This window comes from Furipterus horrens, unplaced genomic scaffold, assembly GCF_987537825.1.
Source record: "Furipterus horrens unplaced genomic scaffold, mFurHor1.1.pri manual_scaffold_3, whole genome shotgun sequence".
Classification (NCBI taxonomy): domain Eukaryota; kingdom Metazoa; phylum Chordata; class Mammalia; order Chiroptera; family Furipteridae; genus Furipterus; species Furipterus horrens.
The window spans coordinates 150,684,616-150,707,899 of record NW_028327173.1 but is presented as its reverse complement, the minus strand read 5'-3'; the positions used below and the strand labels follow the sequence as shown (position 1 = coordinate 150,707,899).

Genomic DNA, 23,284 nt, shown 5'->3' with positions numbered 1-23,284 from the left:
ATTTAAGATCTATTCTCTTAGCAACTTTGAAGTATATAATACAGTATTGTTGACCATAGAACTTCTTTACATTAAACCAAATATCATTTATTAAGTGCCAATGTCTAGGCATTAAATATATACTGTATATAAATTTCTCAAAAAGTTCCCAATCCTTTCAGTATTAAGGATCCTAGACATTGTTGGCAGTTTTGACTTTTAAACCAGAGGTAGCTTATCCAAGAATGACCTAATTATTACCCTAACCATGGGGACCTTTTTATTCAGAGACAAGGACAAATTCTCAACAAGATTCTATCTTAATAAAGATTGAAGTAAGTTTCCTCATTATACTCAGCCATCACCTACATGAACATGCTGCCCAATTCTTCTTCCATTATGGAATGACCCCAAACTCTTTCCATTTTTTAATGGAATCCTCCAAAAGTAGTTTTCAATGACAAATCATCCTCCAATACTGTTTCCTCAGAGAATATCCCTTCTGCCTAATTACTTTAAATTTAACCTTTTCCCAAAAAAATCTCTTTTTCCTGATGCCCTTCCCTCAAAGCTCTTTATTCTCCCATTCTCAATGTACTAACTGAATCAGAATTCATTTATCTCCATTGCTGCTATCAGATCATTGGTTTTCCACTAATGTGCAAAAATGCCTGCTCCTTTGAGACAGATGCCACCTGGCTATATGATTCTTCACCTATCTCCACTGCTGTCATCTGCCATCTATTGCCAGTATCCTAACTAACACCTAACTAAATTTAACCAGTTTACTGCTGTATTTAAATGCCTGTCTAGTTGTTCTTACAGACGACGTCAATGACTCATCCAATGACTAACACTCAGAGGTCTTTTCCCCTTCAGCTCCATCTTCATTCATACTGCTCTTAAGCAGTGATTAGCATGGCCATAACCTGGACCTTAACAGTAAGAAACTGTCCACCTCTGAAACCTGAAATTCAAATGTGTTAATTCCCTACCACAACCTCCTAATCTTCTAATTATCTACCTACCTACCTACCTACCTACCTGTCTATCTGTCTATCTATCTTGTATTCCTATTATATGTGACCTTCATGTTTGATAAAGGCTAGTCTCTTTTTTTCCAAACACATCTCAACAGCTTCTTCCCACCCTCTTCATCTAGTTAGACTTCATGGTGTATCACTTACAAACCACTCTCAAGCCAGTAGCCTCAGTGTCCTTTGCTCTCCGGTCTTTCCACGCTCATCCATCATAGAACTCCCTACTGAATTAATCTAACTTACAGGCTTCTCAGGCACAGAAACAAAACAATTACAAGGAACGGTCATACTCCAAATGAAACCCTCTCATCTTAGCCAGGCCTCTAGCATGGAGCTCAGTACTTTTGTATGTCATTCAGCCTTTCACTTATACCTTCCCTATAGCAAACATTCTAAACCGTCACCATTATCTTTAATCCCTGCCACCAGAATTATCTCAGGAAATGATACCATCTCCTCCTTTAAAGAACAAATTATAACTATCAACTTCTACCTAGGCATTTACTTCTGCATACACCTCCACAGCTTTTTTTCTTCCAGCATCGGCTTCTCCCTGTTTCAATTTCAATCTTTCTACCTGTCCTCTTGATCCCATCTGTCAGTAGACTGCAGAAATTTTCTTCATTAATTTCTTCAATATTTTCAACTTCTTCCTATGGGACCCATTCCTGAGACTTAAAAATATGCTTGTCTCTCACAAATACAAACCATACCTTGAGATTTTGTGACTTCTCTAGTTTCCTTCATATTCATGTTCCTCGTAACAGTAATCTACACTTGCTGCTTCCTTTCTTACTCTCCATTTTACTCTTAATTCTGTAAGTTAGACTTCCAACTACAAACATTCCTCTGAAAATGTTCTGACAAAAGAACCCAATGACCTTTTAATTGCCAGGTTCAGTGGTGTCTTTTCAATGCTCATTTCCTTTTCTTCTATCTTCACAGCTATTTGACCCTGGGTTTTGATATTCTTTCTCCCCTTGACTTCTATGATACCAAATTTCTCCTGCCTTCCTCCATGTTTCCTTTGGCTGCCTCTTTTACTTTGTCCAGTCCTTACATGTTTCCCCCCAAGATTCTGGTCTTAATTTGCTAAACCAAATACACCATTTACTTCATTAGTTTCAACTAACACCTATAAGAAGTAGGTAATACCAATGTCTAGTGCTTAAACCCAGATTTCTAAGCTCCACATCAGAATGACACGTTGCTACCAGACATTTTTATTTGGTTGTTTCATGGTATCGCAAGCTCACCATGGCCTAAATTAAATTAAATTCTTTCTCTCCCAGGAAACTGCTATTCTCTCTTGAAAAATCTAACTTTGTGTCATCTTAATCTCACTTCTCTTTCACCTAAAATCTGCGCCCCAAATTTGTCCATTCTATAATTCTAATCTTTCTTCTCCTCTCAAATACCAAAATTAGGTTGTATGAAGTCTCACGTGGACTTTTCCTCCTGGCATCCAGCCTCTTTAGAATCTAACCTACACACAACTACCAAAGAGCTCTTTAGAAAACACAAATCAGTTCTCGAAATTCACCAGTTTAAAACCTTTTAATCACCCCCCACTGATTAAGGATAAAGTTCAAATATCTTACATGTTAGATCTATAATCTGATTTCTTTATAACTTTATCTTATTCTTTCCTGAGCGCTCTTCAAATCTAATGTTCCATCTGTGACAAACTAATTTCTTTCTCAAATACACTATGCCTTTGCTCATGCTGCTCCTTCTACCTTTACTACCTTTCAAAATTCAGCTTTTCTATGAAACTTTTGTGAACCGCCACCCAGAATAGAGAACCACTCCGTTCTTTGAAGACCCCATCGCCCCATACCTCTATCAATGCACTTATAAAAGTGTATTACACTTATTTACATATATTTCTCCCTCCTATAAAAAGTAAGCTTCTTGAGAACAGGAACCATATGTTAATTGTCTCTGGTTATCCAGTGACTAACAGAATGACTGGAATACACTAGATGCTCATTATTTCTGGAATGAATTAAATCTTCAAATCATGCCTCACATATGGGTATTATTATCCTCACAGATTACGAGACGCAAGAAAACTAGTCCAAGGTAACACGGATAAAGAGTGGCAGAGCTGGAATTTAAAAACAAGTTTAACTTCAAAGCCCATTTTTTTCCATCACCCCAAGCATTTATTTCCAAAGATGTTCTATGAGGCACTCATTCTACAAGATGTGAATTGATGTTCCACAGAATAGGGTTCTTGGTTAAATATGTCTAGGGAATACTGGATTAAAAAGTTAAAGGTAGTTTTGTTTTGTTTCCATTATAGTGATTCACAACGAAAAAAATGTGCTAATAGGCATTATTTTGCTCCCAGGGCACCCTGATTTGACAGTACACCGTTCTACTTCTTAAAAATCACACCAATATTCAGAAACACAATCCAAATTAGAATTTTAATAACCAGGCAACAAGCATTTAGTGACTATTTTCCATGTGCCTAATACTATATATCAAACAAGATAGCAGGTACAAAAATAGACATGATCTCTTTCCCTCAAATAGTAGAGAAACTAATCATGTATTAATCATCAGAAAATATAAGACACTAAATCTTTTTAAAAAATACACTGATAAAGTGCCCTATTTTGATTCTTTTGCAAAAACATTATATAATAAAAACCTTCAATTCACCTGAAATAGAGTAGTTTTAATATTTGTCAAAATTGACGATCCCTAGGGGGCAAAAAATAAATAAAAAAATCAAACAAACAACAATAAACTAGTTACAAAAAAACAACCTACTTTCAACTCACTTAAAATATTCAAAATGTTCTACTTTATTGATCTAGAATATTGAAAATGCTTCCAGATTCTTTCCTGTACACACTCTAAGGATTACAGAAGTCATACCAACAAAGAAAAAAATGAAACTTTCCCTCCAGCCCAAAGTTTAACATCTAGCTTTTCAGATAGTGAAAGCAGAGTTCATTCACTTCAACAGAATTAAACATATCCTCTATTTATTTCAGTCACTTAAAATAACCTTTAGGAGCTGTGTATTTTTAATGAGGCTAAAAACAAGTATAAGATGGTGACAAATAGGCCACTGAAATCAAGTAGAACTTTAAAAAAACTAAGAAAAACATTAATTTCTTTTAACCCAAATTATGGCTAATGATTTATACTTACCATTTTTATTTGCTGGTGAAAAAAAGTTGAAGACAGGAGAAAATATGGTCCCCAACAATGTAGTCCTTGGAGGACTGCCAGAGGAAGGGTTATCTTCTAATTTTCCATTTTGTTTTACATGTTGATTTGTCATTTCATAACTACCAGCTTCTAAGAAAGAAACAGAAAAAAAAATTACTTTCAGAAATGAGTTCTAAACCATTCATTGTAAAGATTTCCCACTAAAAATACTTCATGAAGAATAACAGACATTAATGTTAGGAAAGTTTATTATTTAAAGAAACCTTGAGATAAATCACTTGTAAGTCAAATAATCTTTATACAAATTTACTTAAGCTTTGTAAATGCCAAAATTCACTGAGTTTTTCAAAATACAGCTGACTCCTGAACAATGTGGGTTTGAACTATGTTGGTCCCCTTTAACTTGGATTTTTTTCAATAAATACACTGTTGGCCCTCTGTCTCCCCAGGTTTTGCATCTATAGATTCAATGGTCTTTATTATATTACTATTATATTGAAAACAGTATTTTCCATCTGTGGCTGGAAATCCACAGACACACAAGGCCAACTGTATGTACTGTTCTATGCCATTTTATATAAAGGACCTGACCATCTGCAGATTTTGGTATCCACTGGGGTCCTGGAACCAATCCCCCGTGGATATTGAGAGACAGTGGAAGTTTTGGGTGAGTCAAAAGTTATACATAAATTTTTGACTGTGCAGGGGGTTGGGGCCCCTAACCCTTGTGTTGTTCAAGGATCAACTGTAGATTTACATCTAAAATTATATAGACTGTCTTCAAATCAATAAAGGGCAATGAAGAATGAAATATCCTCTTTGTAAGTAAAGCAAATCATAATATAAAAAACACAGATGCCAACTTGTCTTTATTTATATACATTTTGGGATGCCACCTACTTCACAAAATCAACCTTCAATCTATTTCTAATGAACAACAGCAACATAGCTCTATTGAAGCAGAAGACTATGCACAGCAGTATCAAAAATTACTTTCGGATATTGAGGCATCATTTCAGAGTGGTTAGGAAGAATAACCAGTTTTCTTTAAGTTTCTTGTGAATAAAAGACTTTCCATGGGCTTTAAAAAATGTTAAAAAAAGAAATTCAAACAAATGTTTTGATTAATCATCTTTGACCTTCTACAAACTTCCTATCTACTGCAGTACTTTCCTTCTTGGCAAAAGCTCTTTTAACTTACTTTATCCCTTCTCCCTCTACTGGTCAATTCTAACAACAGAGATACATCACTGCATTGAGAGGAAAAAACTAAGAAATTATTATTGCTGTTGTGTTTAAAATAATAGCATTGGTTGAAAGGCAGTACTCTATGCTCTCAAATGCTGTTCTTTAGAGTTTTCTCTGCTTTGTCCTTGTTTTTCTCCTCTCAGGTGCTTGAACAGGGTTTATCAACAGCAACACTATTGACCTTTGGGCTGGATAATTCTTTGTGGTAGAAAGATGGCCTGTACAATGTTACAGTGTTTAACAGCATCCCTTCAACAGGTTGTGACAACCAAAAAGTTCTCCAGATATTGACAATTGTTCCCTGGGAGCCAAAACCACCCCTAGATGAAAGCAGATGGCCTGAAATGAACCAACCCCTCTGAGCTCTGATATTCCATGACCAAGAAACAAATATTAAGTACATATTTCATATTTGTAATGTAGAACTCACAACTATTATTGTTTTAAGAAGTGAATTTATTAGAAATCAAAAATGTTGCTCCATATATGTTTTCATGCTAAATACTATGAAGCTCTGCCTTTGTCATTTAATTTACCAAAGTAGATTTATATTAAGAAGGTAAATTTTCATTTCACTTCACACTACTAATATTTAATAGAAAGGAGATTACAAAAATAAGGCAGAAATTGCTTAAAAGCAGATTTTTAAAAACAGAAATGGAACATGCTGGGTGAGATCTCTGCCTATCCCATAATAAAACAATTATCTAAATATTAACAAACCTCCATTTACTTGACTTTTCCGTCTTACTCGAGATATCTGTTTGTTAGGTCTTCCTCCTGTTCTTGGTGTTGATGTGATCAGATTGTTATCTATATCACGTTCAATTCTACTCCGTTTTGAAGGATTTTCTCTCTCTTCCTTAAGATATAAAAGGAAAAATATTAATTGAGTCACTCGGCCTTACAGGTTACACTTTTAAAATGATAAAATATGATATGCACCTCAACTGTGTTCACTGCAGCATTATTTACAACAGCCAAGAAATGATAACAAGTGGTTAATCGATGAATAAAGAAAATGTGTTATATATATGCAATGCAATATTATTCAGCCACAAAAAGAAACAAAACCTTGCCATTTGCAAAAACATGAATGGACTTTGAGGGCATTATACTAAATGAATTAAGCCAGACAGAGGAAGACAAATACTGTATGACCTCACTTATATGTGAAATCTAAAATTTAAAAAACAAATATACAAAACCTAGCTCACAGATACAGAGAACAGATTGGTGGTTCCAGAGGTGGAGGTGAGGTGGAGGGGAGAAATGAGCGAAGGAAGTCAAGAAGTACAAAATTCCAGTAATAAAATAAATAAGCCATAAATACAGTGTATAGCATGGTGGATATAGTTAATAATACTGTATTACATATTTGAAAGTTGCTACAAGAATAAATCTTTAAAAGTTCTTGTTAAGAAAAAAAACCCTCTGGAATTCTGATATTGTAACAGATGTTAACTAGACTTACTGTGGTGATCATTTCACAATATCTACAAATATCAAATCGTTACATTGTACACCTGAAACGAATGTAATGTTGTATTTCAATTATACACTAATAAAAAAAGGACAAAATACGGTTTGATCTACCTTCCCATTTTTCAAATCCAGAAGAAACAAAACATCTAACGTTGGTAGAAAACACAGGAAAAATTTTGAGTGTCATAAGAGTCTTTATTAATGCAATACAATACACAAATATAATTACAGCATCCTTACAATCGAGATCCTTTCCCCAGTGTCCACTCCATTTCCATGCTACTGAAATACCAAACTGCACAATGTGCTCTGAATTTTTAGCTACTTTCCCTCATTCCTAGAACTGCCTAAAAGAACAGAGGTTGTTTCATAAGTACTTAGGGTAAGAGAGAAAAACCTTACCGGAATTTGCTGGCATACCACATGTTACCAAAAACAACAAAATAACAACAATAGGGGCCACCATTGCCACACCCTTCAATGATAACCTCAATTCTTTAAATGTCCAAATTAACACTAAGGATTCTACACCTTAACAAAGTTCTCTGTGCATTTCCTTATATGAGGTAAATCCACATATGACCAGCTTATGCTATTTTTACAGCATCACTGATTAAAGTATATCCTAAGCAATACAGCCTGATTTACTTTTCTCCCATTTATTTTTCTCACTTGTAAAATTTTTTTCTAAAGTTATTTATCACATGAGTAATTCTCTTACATTACTGTAACTGTGGCCTGTAATTCCTTGCTGTTATTAATGAGACTACCTGAAATCTTTTGATAAGGACTAGGTTTTAAAATCTATATTATATATAATTTATATATACAATCAACATTCTTATCCAACAGTCGTAACTTCTCTACTTTTTTTGTATTTGACTCTTTTACACCACAGCAAGTAATGTAATATACTAACTACTATGCACTGAATCTTGTTCTATCATTTCCAAAACAAAACTTGGTGTAAGTGGCCAAAATTATAATTCTCTATTTGGATTAAAATAGAAAAAAGAGAATATGGCAAATATCATTCAATACAGAATTTTACTTTAACTGAGTAGTTTCTCTAATTTTATATAGTTCCATCCAAACAATGTCATTACAGTAGCTACCAGGTACCCCTCCACCCTCTACTGCATGGTTTTGCTTTCTGCGGTTTCACTGATCCGCAGTCAGAAAATATTTAATGAAAAATTTCTGAAACAAACAATTCTTAAGTTTTAAAATGCATTCTGAGTAGTATGATGAAATCTCATGCCACCTAGCTTCATCCCCACCTGGGACTTGAATCATCCCTTTGTCTAGTATATCTATGCTTTATATACTATCCATCCCATTTTTAGTCATTTAGTAACTGTCTCAGCTATCACATTGACTGTCCTGGTATTGCAGTGCTTTCGTTCACATAACTCTTACAGCAGACTAACGCTACGTCACAATGCCAATGTCATTCAGCTCACTTCATATTATCACACAGGCACTGTATCATCTCACATCATCACAAGGGTGAGCACTGTAAAATAAAGTAATTTAAGGCAGAAACCACATTCATATAACTTTTATTACATTCTATTGTTAAAACTGTTCTGTTTTATTGTTATTATTGTTAATCTCTTAACTGTGCCTAATTTGTAAGTTAAATTTTATTATAGGTATATGTATATATCGGAAAAATCATAGTATCCATGTGGTTCAGTACTATCAGCAGTTTCAGGCATCCACTGGACCTCTTGAAATGTATCTCCTGTGGATAAGGGGGAGTCTACTGTATAGCACAAAATAATGCCTCCATGATCCACAAGAAAATTCCTTAAATTTTTAGTTTATCATTCCCCTGTATTTTATTTGTTGTTGTTAATTTATTTACTTGTTTGTTTATTTATTTTTAGAGAAAGGGGGGAAAGGAGGTAGAGAGGGAGACAAACATCACTGTGTGGTTGCCTCTCTCTTGCGCCCCCAACTGGGGAACTGATGTGCAACCTAGTCATGTGCCCTGACTGGGAACGGAACCAGCGACACTTGGTTCGCAGGCCAACGCTCAATCCATTGAGCCACAGCAGCCAGGGCTCATTCCCCTGTATTTTAAAATGAACACGACACATCATATCCCAAACATGGGATCTCTATTACCAGAAAATATAGGGGTCTCTTCATAAAATCTTCCAAAAACAGAAATAAAGCCACAGAGCCCCAACTACACTATGTTCCAGCATCCTCTTAAGGTGGTCTCTTAGTACATCTGTTATTAACATAAATACATGTATTTCTGAAAACCCTGCACTCTACAGCACTAAAACTATTAAGGCTTATGAGAAATAAATGGGTCTGGGAGGGTAGAGGGGGTACAAAGGGGCAAATCAGTCAATGCCTCTAAAACCCCATAACCAGAGCACTAACAAAAACAATGACTGGGACATAACAGAGATAATTTGGATACCTCAATCAGGCAGCTAAGAGCAGCTGAAATGCTACCTTAAGGCTTAAAATGAAAGGTATTAAAAACAGAAATGTAGAAAGAAAAGCTTAGGGGAACTAATAGGAGGTTTAAGCCAGCAGGGCTGCTAAGATGGACACAAAAGAAAATGCAAACTGCCACATGAGAAGAGTCCCTGCTAGACCAGGCTGTACCTCTCTAAAAGCGCATCCCCACTGCAGATCATCACTTTTAATTAAAAAGTCTGCTGGGAAGAGCTTTTGTCTCTGTAACACCTTAACTTAAATTTTTTTACTTTCCTGATACAGTATAAAATTCCACTTCCATTTTTCAGGGCCCCCTGTCCAGTTTAGGTGGAAAAAATCACATATGTACCAAACACACCACTTGTCTTATACTAACTCTATTCCCCTATTTACCAATACTGTATATGTTGACTCATATTGTGGAGGCACCACATATTGTAGCAGAACAAACTGTACTATGGTAAATTGAGAATACATTCAAATACTTTAGCTTACATCTCTCAGGAGGAAGAGGAAGCAAAAGTTATTAAGATCAGGATAAAGTTTCTGCAATGACTGATAATAAAATCCTATTATTCAGAATAATGTATTCAAATGTCTGGTGATGGTCCAATTCTGAAAGACAATTAGCCCACTAATCCTAGTCTTCCTTAAACATTCAGTTGCATAGTTTGGGACTTGTTTTGGATATGGAAACCATGAAAAACAAAAATTTCACATTACTGTATAAGTTGTTTTAATAAATTTAATAACCCTAAGTGTCTTCTCTGGAATTTGTATTTTTCAAAGTTGTCTCTAAGATAGGCTTTTAAGGGGAAAACCTTGGGAGGGTGGTGTTCTTAATTCTCTAAATCCCAAAGAAAATACAGTGAACTAAAGAGGCACCCAAAACCCAATGGCAAATTTAAACAAAACCGGGAGACAAGGTATCTCCCCCAAACTCCATGTGGATGAGAACAAACCAACAGTCACAAATTTCAGTAGCCATATGCACCAGTGCAGAAGAAAGCAAAAGGTGTATGACACATCTGAGAGCAGAAGTCCAAAATAGCTAAGAGACAGGTACTCGATGGAAAGTACAGCATGCCAATTTAATGAGAACAGATAAAAAAGAGAGGAAGTTGCTGCCCAATCCAATAGCAAAGGGATCCATGGTGAGAGTGAAAGGAGAGCAGTTTAGCTTTTATAAGCTCTTGAATATGACCACCTATGGATCATTTTAGAATAGGGCTCCACACAGAGGAGAAAATGCTGAGAATGTAACAAAAACCAAATAAGAAATGCACAAGAGAAAAGGAAAGAGAAGTTCCAGATAAACATGGGGTTAGGGAAGGATACAGTGACAGGACAGCTCAAAAAGCTATCATATTTTTAAACACTACACAAAAGCAACAAAATCATTTTAAAAAGATACATTAAACCACAAAACCCTCTAAAAATTCAAAAAATCTAAAATCATATAAAAATTAGCAGATCCTAAGCAAAATTATAATAAAACACACAAGGAGTAAAGTAACATCGCTACAGATAAAGAAAACACGCATGTCAGAAAAACATGCATAAAGAATAGATCAAAATTATAACCTTCTGCCCAGACTGGTGTGGTTCAATGGGTTGGGTATTGTCCTTCAAACTGAAAGGTTGCTTGTTCAATTCCCCATCAGGGCACATGCCTGGGTTGCTGACCAGGTCCCAGGTTGGAGGTAAACAAGGGACATCCAATCCATGATTCTTTCACACATCAATGTTTCCCTCCCTGTCACCCTCCCTCCCCCTTTCTCTAAAAATAAAATATAAAAATATTTTTAAAAATTATAACCTATTTCAAAACAAGACATTAAAAAAATATGAGAAATATATCAGAGATAGAAAAATTCAGAAATGAAGTGACGGAACATAACAAATAAAAAAATCATTTCAGAAATACTCAGCTAGAATGAACATAAAAGTGAATAAACAGAATAGATCACGCCTTTAAGAGAAACAGAACATAAAATAGTTAAAAAGATATTTAAGACATCAAAATGTGAAAAATATTGCAAAATAGAAAAAGAAAGTCCAACAGAAAATAGTGGTCCTCGAAGAAGGAAACCTAAGCAAAGCATGGCAAAACAACAAATTTTCCTCAAATAAAAGATTTGAAATTACATATTGAAAAAGTACTTTAACTAAAACTATCAACCCAGAAAAACAAATAATATATATTTTAAACTCAATAGAATTTAAAGAAAAACAAATCCTTTGGAGATCAAGACAAAGTCAATTTATTTATAAAGGAAAAACTAGATTATACAGCAATTTTTTTTATGCCAGAAAAACAACGGAATAACATTTAAAAAATCAAGAAGAGAAAATTGAAACAAAAATTGTATATGCAGCAAAACCGATTTTCTTTTCAAAGATTTTATTTATTTATTTTTAGACTGAGGGAAAGGGAGTAAGAAGGAGAGAAACACTGATGCACAAGAGAAACGTCAGTCAGTTACCTCCTGCATGCCCCCAACCGGGGACCTGGCCTGCAACCAAAGCATGTGCCCTGATCAGGAATTGAACTGGCGATCTTTTGGTTTGCAGGATGACGCCCAGCCCACTGAGCCACACCAATCAGAGCTGATTTTCAAGCATAAAGGGCAATGTTAGCAACATGCAAGAAATTAGAATACTGTTCCATGAACACTTTCTGCGACACTACTAGAAAATGAGCTTCAAAGAACAAAAATGACTTCAGACAAAATCGGCTACAGACAATGTTATGGGGACTCAGGACAAGCATTAAACATACCAAATATACACTGAATGGGCCAAAAGTAGGCTTACAGTTATGAGTACTTTCCATATAAACAACTGTAAATCCACTTTTGCCCACCCTGTATAACTTATACAACAAAGACAAATGAGGACTAAAAGACAGTATGTAATGACTACAGGCTCAGAATGTAGAGCTATAAAACTATAATATGTGTGGTGCCAGTGGGTGCCAGCCTTATCCAGAGGATCCCTTCACAAATTATATTAATGTCTAACTATTATGCTGTATACATGAAACTAATATGTTGAATGTCAACTATAATTGACAAAATTTAAAAAATAAAGTTAAAAAATTTGTAAGAGATACATGAAGGTTTTTTTTAATTTTTCATTTTAAAGACATTCTAAGTCAGAAAACGTGACATAATTCAAAATACAAAATAAAGTTCTTTAGGCATAAAATAAATAATACCAAACGAGATCCTAAATCTGCAGCAAGGAATGAACACTACTAAAGTGAATATGTGAATAAATATAAAAGATCTTTGTGTTTATTACTTCTACTGTACTCCTACTAGCTATCTTCAATAGTTATACCTGCTATAAGCTCTATAGCCTTATTATGATCCAGCAAATTATCTTGAAGTTTCAGTTTTCCTATATATATAGAAACACAAGAGTACTTTTTTCTATATGTGTAGAAACACAAAAAGAGTACTCCTGTTTTGCTTTTTTGCAATATTAAATTTGGTTTAAAAATTTTTAATCTAAAAGTTATTTTAGAATTTAGTAATATTTTAAAATAAGTTAAATGTATTAAAAAAAGGGAAATTAAGTGATTTGTGATTTCAACCCAGTGCTGCACTGATAGAAAGGAAAACCTGATATATTAGAATTCTCTTACAATAGGGGGAAAATCTACTCCAAAGAAACTGGATGAAATTATATATTACAAATGAAAATATGATAAACCTATTTTCCTTTTAGCCATAAATATTAAGTTGTCTTATTGTGTCTTATGTAATAGAACATATTCAAACTGAATTATGGTGCCAACTGTTGCACTGTCATTTGAAATCATTCAGCATTTTTTAAAAAGTAAATATTTTAAATGTATACAGGATGAGTTCTTTAAAAGCCAAAAATTACAGCTTTTCAAACTAAAAATGAAAATATTAATGAAGTTTTTAAAAGAGTAAGTTATAGTGCATCAGTTCAAAACGTGTACATAATATCCAAGAGACTTATAAACTCTTGCACAGTAGTGCTGAAAGCCTACTAAATAAAAAGTCAATAAAAGAAAAAAGCACTTTCACTGCCAAAGATAAAATTACTCAATGAATTAAAGATTTACCTGCAAATACAAAAAATGGAGTAAATATCTGGTCTGCAGAACTGTACTTTATGGCTTACACATGTGGCTGGACTTTCTGTTTTGAGTGTACCTATCTGGTATTAGAATCAACTACTTATTGGAAATCTTTAATTATTAAAGATCTTCTTTACGGTAAATGCATGGTAACAAACACAAGTGGTGAATAATTTTTTTACATCTCAGTTTATCCTGAAATAACTTGTGCTGACATTTGTACTAACTGCAAAAGCAATGATGGCTATAACTACCACCACCTTAGGACAGACCAAGGAACTGACACCCAATAATCATTGTATTTTTCTTTCTTTTTCCTTTTATTTTCTAACTTAAGCCTATCAAGTCACAGCTTTAATTACTTAAGCCTATCAGTTAAGGCTAAACTCTTAACACCTGGATTCTCCTATTACTTTCCCCTGTTAGTTTCTATAGGGTTAGTTTATAAACTAAAACAACATAATACACAAAAGCTACAATTCTGGAAGAATGGCAGGCTTCTGCCTCAGAGCCTGTTCCCTCTAGAACAGTGGTTCTCAACCTTCCTAATGCCATGACCCTTTAATACAGTTCCTCATGTTGTGATGACCACCAACCATAACTAAAGCATAGTGATTAATCATAAAAACAATATGTAATTATATATGTGTTTTCCGATGGTCTTAGGCGACCCCTGTGAAAGGGTCATTCGACCCCCAAAGGGGTCGCGACCCACATGTTGAGAACCACTGCTCTAGAATAAACCTGCCACCCTCTGCCAGGCCAGCCCAATTCTAGGCTGTGCCTAGAGTTCCTTCCCATCCAAAATACTGGGAATTGGGAAATGCAGGCAGCTGCAGCACCATCATCCAGGAATCCTCAAGGAAGAGCCTGAGAATGAGCTTGAGATCAAGAGCCATCCAGTCCAGGAGCCAGAGAGCCGAAGCCAGAGAGAGAGCCAGCCCAGGAGCCAGGAAAGCTAGTCATCATATTTTTCATTGCTATGCACTTGCAGGACAGAAAAAAAAGCTGGTTCTACTTAAGAACGTCCTTGATGAAGCCATAAAATTAATTCTCAACCCTTAAATATGTATTAGCATTCTGTATAAAATGGGAAGTATACATAAAGTACTTCTGATGCAAATCTGTGTTTCCACAACTGTCTTGAGAAAAAGCATTTCAGTAACTGTGTTGCAACCTGAATTAGATTACCTTTTCTAATGGAAAACTATTTTTACTTGAAGTAAGTATTTTCTGAAAAGTGAACAAAGCATGCATGTCACTCCAAGAAAAACTGACACTTTTTGTCATCAACACCATAATTTGAGCTTTCAAGCAAAAGTTGGAATTTTAGAAAACTTGAACTCAGCACCATAAGCTAACAGCTTCTCACTGCTTAAAGACTGTTCCATTGAGCGAAGATATTCAGAAATGTGATTTTTAAATATTGAATAATAAAGTATGTCAATGTGGATATACATGTGGAAGATCTGTATAATTCACTGAACCAATATTTTCCAAGTAGCCAGTGCATGATATTACAAGTCATACATAGGTAAAAGATCCATTTCAAGGTCAAGACAGACAAACAAAAAGATCATTGCAGTGCTTTCAAATTCAATTTTGAAACAAGAACCAGAGATGCTACACCAGTTGTCAAGTTTTAGAATAGTATTAACAGAGTATTTGCCATTATCTAACAAGAACATTAAAATACTCTTCCCTTTTCTCAATACATGTGTGGTTTTCTTTATATGGTTCAATGTTAACAAACTACCTTCTACGAAGCTATGATTAAAGTGATTTGCAAAATTATAAATACTGTCCTGCTTCCCAAGAATTTCCCTTGTTTTTAGAAAAACTTAAAATTTTATTTGTTTTAACATGCAGTAGGTATATAATTGTAATTATGAATGAATATTTTCAAAATTCCTCCATAGATATGATGGATATAACCCACATAAACAAGTGTTCTTCAGGATTTCCAATACCTGTGAGAAGGAACAGAATCCTAGGGACAAAAACTTTACGCGCCACTTGCTCAAGAAGCACTACTAATGAAATCACAGAAGTTAAAAGTCACCTCTCCCAAAAGGGGAAAACTGTTGTACAGATAGTTCACAAAGACAGATCCACACATGGCCAACAAGCTCATGAAAAAAAATACTCAAAATCATTAATCATCAGGGCAATGCAAAATAAAAACACAATGGGATACCACCCCACCCCAGTAGAAAGGCTAAAGTTAAAAAGACTGACAATATTGGTGAAGATGTGGGAAAGTGGAACTGTCAAGACACTGCTAGATACAATGCAAAAATGGCACAAGTACGCTGGAAAACAGCCCTGCAGCTTCTTAAGTAGTCTTTAAAAAAAATTAAAATTTAAAAAAAAATTTATTTTTATTTTTATTTTTAGAGAGAGGAAAAGGGAGGGAAAGAGACAGTGATGTGAGAGAGAAACATCAATTGGTTTCCCCTTGTACACACCCCAACCAGGTACTGAACCTGCAACCCAGGTGTGTCTCCTGACCAAACCGGTGACCCTTCAATTTGAAGGACAATGCCCAACCAACTGAGCCACACCAGTCAGGGCTAAAGAGTCTTTCAACAAAATGGCACTAGGAGCAATGGATATCTATGTGAAAGAATAAAGTTGGACCCTAACCTGACACCAACTACAAAAATTAATTCAAAATGGACAAAAGAGCTAAATATAAGAACTAAAACTATAAAATGTTTATTTAGAAAACTTAGGGATAAATCTTCATCACCTTGAATTTGACAACGGTTACTTGGATATGACATCAAAAACAAGATACAAAATTAAAATAAATTTAGCTTCATTAAAATGTAAAACTTTTGTGCTTCAAAGGGGTCCACAGAATAGAAAAAAATATTTGCAAATCATTTATCTCATAAGAGACTTGTATCTGAAAATGTATAAGGAACTCTTACAACTCAGTAATAAAAACAAAAATGGGTAAAGGGCTTAAATAGGCATTTATACAAGAAGATACAACTGGTCAGCAAGTTCATGAAAAGATGCGCAATGTAACCCTAGCTGGTGTGGCTCAGTGGATAGAGCTCCAGCCTGCAAACCGAAAAGCCACTAGTTCAATTCCCAGTCACGGCACATGCCTGGGTTGGGGGCCTGGTCCCCAGTTGGGGATGTGGGAGAGGCAACTGATGTTTCTTTCTCTACCTCTCTTTCTCCCTCCTTTCCCCTCTATCTAAAAGTAAGTAAATAAAATCTTTAAAAAAATAAAGGTGTTCAATGTCATTAGTCTTCAAGGAAATGTATATCAAAACCACGGTAATCTGCCACTTCACACATACCTGGATGGTTAAAATTAAAAAGACAGACAAAAACAAGTACTGACGAGAATATAGGGAAATTGGAACCCCCATATTTTCTGGTGGGACTGTAAAATGGTGCAGACACTTTGGAAAGATGTCTGCAGTTCCATAAAAAACTAAACACAGAGTTATCATATGACCCACCAATTCCACTTCTAGGTATACACTTAAGAGAAATAAAACTAGCTATCCACATAAAAACTTCTATGTGAATGTTCACAGCAGTCATTTTTCATAATAGCCAAAATGTGGAAACAACCCAAATATCCACTAGCTGATGAACTGATAATCAAAATGTGGTATAAATGTACAATAAAATATTACTTGGCATTAAAAAAAAGACGTACTGAAACATGATACAACACTGATGCATCTTGAAAATATTATGCTAAGAAGAAGAAGCCAGATATAAAAGACTACATACTGGGACTTCCTGCCAAGATGGAGGCACAGACAGACACGCTGCGTCTCCCTCCACAACTAAGAAGGAATACCACTACCTCAAAACTAGAGACAACCAGAAGTTCCAGAAAATCGAGCTGCATGGAAGTCCAACAAACAAAGATATAAATAAAAAATACTCATCCAGACAGGTAGGAGGGGTAGAGCCAGGCAGAGAAGACTTGGTGTGGTGGCAGCAGCAGCAGGCTAGTGGAAAGCACAGTCACACGTTTTAAATAGTAGGGAGGGACACCTGGGGAGCGTTCCCAGCACCAGACCAGACTGCACAATTCACAGTCCCAGCTCAGAGGAAAATAAAACCTCATCACTTTTGATGGTGCAAATCAGTGGAGGGTGGGGCAGAGGAAGAAACTGCCAGTCTCCCGGCAGAGTCTGCTTGTTTAAAGGACCCCCCGGGTCCTAAAACATCTGCAGACCCACCCATTCTGGGAACCACGGCCCTGCAACAGCTAGAGGGGTGTCAGTCCCATATAGAAGTGGGAGAAGTGCCTGGAAAAGGGGTGAGTGCTGAACAAGGAGCATTGTTCCCTCTCAGACCGCTTCCCCACTACCGTGCCACAACGTGGTGAAATAGGTGGCCCTGTACTGACGAATACCTAAGGATCCGCTCCTTACAAGTAAAAGGTACGACAGCTCTACCTTAGACACAGAGGCAAACACAGGGACCTATCAAGATGAGGAGACAGAGAATTATGGCACAAAAGAGGAAATGAATCAAGGTTCCAGTGAGAGAACTAAGCAACAAGGAGATAGCCAACCTAACAGACGTTAAGAGTTCAAAACACTGGCGATAAAGATGCTCACAGGCCTGACAAATATGCTTACTTATGGCAAACGCATAAGGGAAGAAGTGAAGCCTATGCTAAATGAAATGAAGGAAAATCCACACAAAACCAATGGTGAAGGAAAGAAAACTGAGGTTCCAACCAATGATTTGGAACATAAGGAAGAAAACAACAGTTAACCAGTACAGAATGAGGAAACAAGAATGGAAAAAAATGAGGAGAGGCTTAGGAACCTCTGGGACAACTATAAACCTGCCAACATCCGAATCATAGGGGTGCCAGAGGAAGTGCAAGAAATTGAAAGCTTATGTGAAAAAATAATGAAGAAAAACTTCCCAATCTTGACGAAGGAAATAGACATACAAGTCCAGGGAGCACAGAGTCCCAAACAAGCTAGACCCAAAGAGGACCACACCAAGATACATCATAATTAAAATGCCAAAGGTTCAAGATAAAGAGAAAATCTTAAAAGCAGCGAGAGAAAAGCAGAGTTACCTACAAAGGGGTGCCTATAAGACCATCAGCTGATTTCTCAAAAGAAACTTTGCAAGCAAGAAGAGACTGGCAAGAAGTATTCAATGTGATAAAAAGCAAGGACCTACAACCAAGATTACTTTATCCAGAAAAGCCATCATTTAGAATGGAAGGACAGATAAAGTGCTTCCCAGACAAGGAAAAGCTAAAGGAGTTCATCATCACCAAGCCATTATTATATGAAATGCTAAAGAGACTAACTTAAGAAAAAGAAGTTCAAAACTATGAACATTAAAATGACAACAAACTCAAAACTATCAACAACTGAATCTAAAAAACAAAAACAAAACCAAACTAAGCAAACAACCAGAATAGGAATAGAATCATAGGTGTGGGGATCATTTGGAGGGTTATCAGCTGGGAGGGGGAAGGGGGAGAAATGGGGAAATGGTGCAGGGACTAAGAAGCATAATTGGTTGGTACAAAATAGACAGGGGCGAGTTAAGAATAATATAGGAAAGGGTGAAGTCAAAGAACTCATATGCAAAACCCATGGACATGAACTAAGGGGGTGGGATTGCTAGAGGGTAGTTGCGTACTGGGAAGAGGGGAGCAAAGGGAAAAGAAATTGGGATAACTGTAACAACATAACATAATCAATAAAATATACTTAAAAATTTTTTTTTCTATTCCTACACAAGATAGGCAATGCTATGAAGACAATACCTAGCTACTGTGGGATAGAATGGTACAGGAGAAAAGGCACAGGTATCACAGTCTAATGCACCGTGGTTTAAATCTCAGCACTGTCACTTATTGGAGAGACAGTAGTGTACAGGCATTAAAAGTAGTGTACAGGCTCTGAAACCAGTACCTGGGTTTCAGTTCCAGTGTTGGCACTTAAGGCTAAGTAACGCTGCACAAGTTATTTAACCTCCCTATGCCTCTGTTTCCTCATTTATAATATAGAGATGATAGCTCCTACTTCATATGGACTGTAAGGCTTAAAGAAGTCCTTACACTTAAGCACTGAGAATAGTGCACAGCACATAGTAACTACTCAATTTTTGTTTATTTGTTCTTTATTGTTATTTTTATCCTCGGCAAGTTATTATCATTGTTGTTGTTATTGACATTGTACCAAGTTACCTAAATTCATTAAGCCTCAGTTTTTCTCATCTATAAAATAACAAAAGATGGTTTAACGATTAATGAGATACTGGATATAAAGCTCCTAATAGATACTACAGACATTAGCTGCCAATCCCTACCCAAATTTTGAAAAGGACAATGATACTGTATTTAAGATACTGAATATGAGCAAGTATTGTATACTCAGTAAAATTAGATACTCAGTAAAATTTTAGAATATATTAGCAAGAAGATAGTATAATGACAATGTAGATAAAAAAGGAATAACAATCAAGACACTACTATAACCTCATAAGGAATAATACATGACACGTTAACCTGTCAATTTATTTCTAACACAGGTTAGTAGACTGCGAGAAAATAAAAAGTGTACCTTGATTTCAATAAAGTATTCAAATATGAATTTTCATAATAACTTTATAGAGTATAATAAAGAAATCTGGGACGAATGACATTAAAATGAATTTGTAGGAAAAACTTCCCCAAACCATAAGTAATGAGTAAGACACTAGTTTGCAAACAGGTTTTTTGTGGCCCTATACTGGTTAACATATTTGAGTAAGTAGGCATTAATTTAAAATCCTAAATGTTGGTTAAGGGGGAGAAAAACAACAACAACCTGAGAGCAAATTCTATAGAAAAATCTTGACCGTTTTAGCTGACACAGGCAAAAATTTAAGCACTAAAGGAGAAAAAAATGAGATACATGATATAACATAATGCCACATTAATACAGTCGAAGAATTCCCAGTTCAAAGGAAGTAAAAATGAACAGAAGTCAGAAGACATAGGAAACTCCCCTGTCTTCACTTCTGGTTGTTACCTTTTATGAACAATGAAAAGGGGTGATCAAACTGGTGATATATATCATATACTGTAATATGATGAAAACTAGAAATATTTAGCCCAGATAGTGATTGAGGGTTTGCACTTGCACATGCAGGAAAGGAACATGTAAGAAAGTAAAGGGTAGATGTATTTTCCTAAGATGAAGAACTAGAGTTGCTCAGACAATAAACTGACAAATAGGAACATTCCCATTCAACAAAGGTTGATGACAACCCATCAGGAATTTATAGATTCAGGAATTCATGTTTCTGAAAGAAATTTGATGTTTGTTATACAACTATAGTAGATTACTTCTAGGTTTATAAAAATTAACTGAAAGAAACTTGTTTTGAAGAGAGGGGAAGAAAGGAGAAAGCGAGGGAGAGAAACATTCACACAAGGGAAAACCATAAACTGGTTGCCTACTGAACATGCCATGCCCCAACTGAATCCTCAACCCAGGCACACACCCCTATCAGGAATCAAATCGGCAGCCCCCTCCTTTGTGGGACGATGCCCAACCAACAGAGCCACACTAGCCAGGACAACTAAAAAAAATTCTTTTTAAATTAACAAAAAATTTACTTATATTAGGAAAACAAAATAAGATTAAACTATCAAAACATAAAAGAAAAACTGTACTATATTGGGCTGGCCAAAAAGTTCATCTGGTTTCTTCTGTAAGATGGCTCTAGTAGCACTCAGCTGTCTTTAACTTCATTCAAAACAACTTTGTTAGACTGTACTGTGACAGCTGTCATATCAGCGTGCATTAAAAAAATATTATCAAAATTGGTGAATTTTTGTGTAGCCATTTTAATATTGACCATGGAAGAAAATATGCAACATTTTCAGCATATGATGCTTTATTATTTCTTTTTCTTTCCCTTAAGATTTTATTGCTTTATTTTCAGAGGAGAAGGGAGGGGGAGAAAAAGAGGGAGAGAAACACCAATGTGTGGTTGCCTCTCCTGAGCCCCCAACTGGGAACCTGGCCCACAACCCAGGCATGTGTCTTGACTGGGAATATAACCAGTGACCTTTTGGTTCACAGGCTGGCGCTCAATCCACTGAGCCACACCAGCCAGGGCTAATGCTTTATTATTTCAAGAGAGGTGAAAATGCAACTGAAACGCAAAAAAAATTGTGCAGTGTATGGAGAAGGTGCGGTGACTGATCAAGTGTCAACAGTGGTTTGCAAAGTTTCGTGCTGGAGATTTCTAGCTGGACAATGTTCCACATTCGGGTAGACCAGCTGAGGTTGATAGCAATCAAATTGAGACATTAACTGAGAACAATCATTGTTATACCATGCTGGAGATAGCCGACATACTTAAAATATCCAAATCAATAAAGTTATTGGTGAAAATGAAAAATGTGTCTTTTATTTTACGGAGAAAACCATATGGACTTCGGCCAACCCAATATTAATAAGAAATTTTACCTTTTCTTTGAAATGAAAAAAAAATGAGTAAAAGAAAAGCTCAAGTAAAACAACTCAAGTAAAAAAACTTCTTTTACCTCCTGTAATACTATGCTAAAAAAACAAAACCAAACCCAGAAGGCTAAGTGGATCAGTTAAGTAGACTACATGTTTTCTTAAATAGCCATTAATTGAATGATATTAAAATTAAATGAATTTGTAGGAAAAACTTTGCCCAAAACCATTAATTAATGAATAAGACACCAAATGTTAGTACTCTTAAAATAACAATTCTCTTCAAATGGGTTCTAGCAATATTATATTTCTCATTTAAATTTTAATTTTAATAATTTAAGTACAAGGTAAAACCATTACCTTGGGTGTGCTTCCTTTAATGAATTTTTTAATTGAAGATAACAAGCCGGTTTCATTCTTCGGTGGTTTTTCTCCTCCTGAAGGTAGGCTACCATCAACCTCTGAATATTTCCTCTTTGCTCTGGCAGTGCGTTGTGTTTGGATTTGATTTGATTGCTGAGAAGCCTTCCGTGTTCTCAGCCTCATCTTTTATGGGTACCACATGTAAAACTATAAGAAAAATAATGAGTTATTAAAATTAATCTAGCATACCCATGTTTTCCCAGCTTATATAATACTATAAAAATCTCTTGGTTAAAAAAGTTCAGGTCTCTAAGGAATTGAAATAAGAAACTAACATTTTAAGTGCTTTGAACTTTATAGTATACATTATCTCAAGAAACCTCAACTTCTGAAATATTATACCCTATGATCGAACACAAGAGTGTGCATGCTCTTTCCACAGCACTATGCTGCCTCTACCCCTGCCAACAGGATCATTCATTTAACCATTCATTCAACAAATATTTATCCAGTACTTACCACATTTAAGACACTGGGCCAGAAAATTACTTAGTAAATAAATAGTAAACAAGATAGGGGAAGGTTTTGCCCTCTGGGACTAAAATCATAGTGGGGGGTTGGAGGAACCCTCAGTCAAGCCCTGCCCAGCATGGCTCAGTTGGTTGAGCGTCCTCCTGTAAAACCAAAGGCCACTGATTCAGTTCCAGGTCAGGGTACATGCCTGGGTTGAAGGCCTGGTTAACGGTTGGGGCTGTGCGAGAGGCAACGGATTTATGTTCGATTGATGTATCTCACATAGATGTTTCTCTTCCTTTTTCTCCCTCTTTCCCCTTCCCTCTAAATAAATACAATCTTAAAAAACAAAACAAAAAACAAAAAATACCTTTCCACAATGAAAAGCCTAGGACTAAATGGCTTCA

The 23,284-nt window shown here is 35.7% G+C and overlaps 1 protein-coding gene across 2 annotated transcripts in view; it reads right to left on the bottom strand.

Moving 5' to 3' along the window:
• Positions 1-23,284, bottom strand: part of CTDSPL2 (CTD small phosphatase like 2) — a 72,806-nt gene that overhangs the window by 26,539 nt on the left and 22,983 nt on the right. For both annotated transcript variants that reach the window (XM_090270527.1, XM_090270528.1), the window contains exons 2-4: positions 22,362-22,571; positions 6,183-6,321; positions 4,191-4,340 (exon numbers count right to left, since the gene is read on the bottom strand). In XM_090270527.1, coding sequence (XP_090126653.1) covers positions 4,191-4,340; positions 6,183-6,321; positions 22,362-22,547 — 475 coding nt within the window. In that variant the 5' untranslated portion in view covers positions 22,548-22,571. The remainder of the gene's footprint in view (positions 1-4,190; positions 4,341-6,182; positions 6,322-22,361; positions 22,572-23,284) is intronic.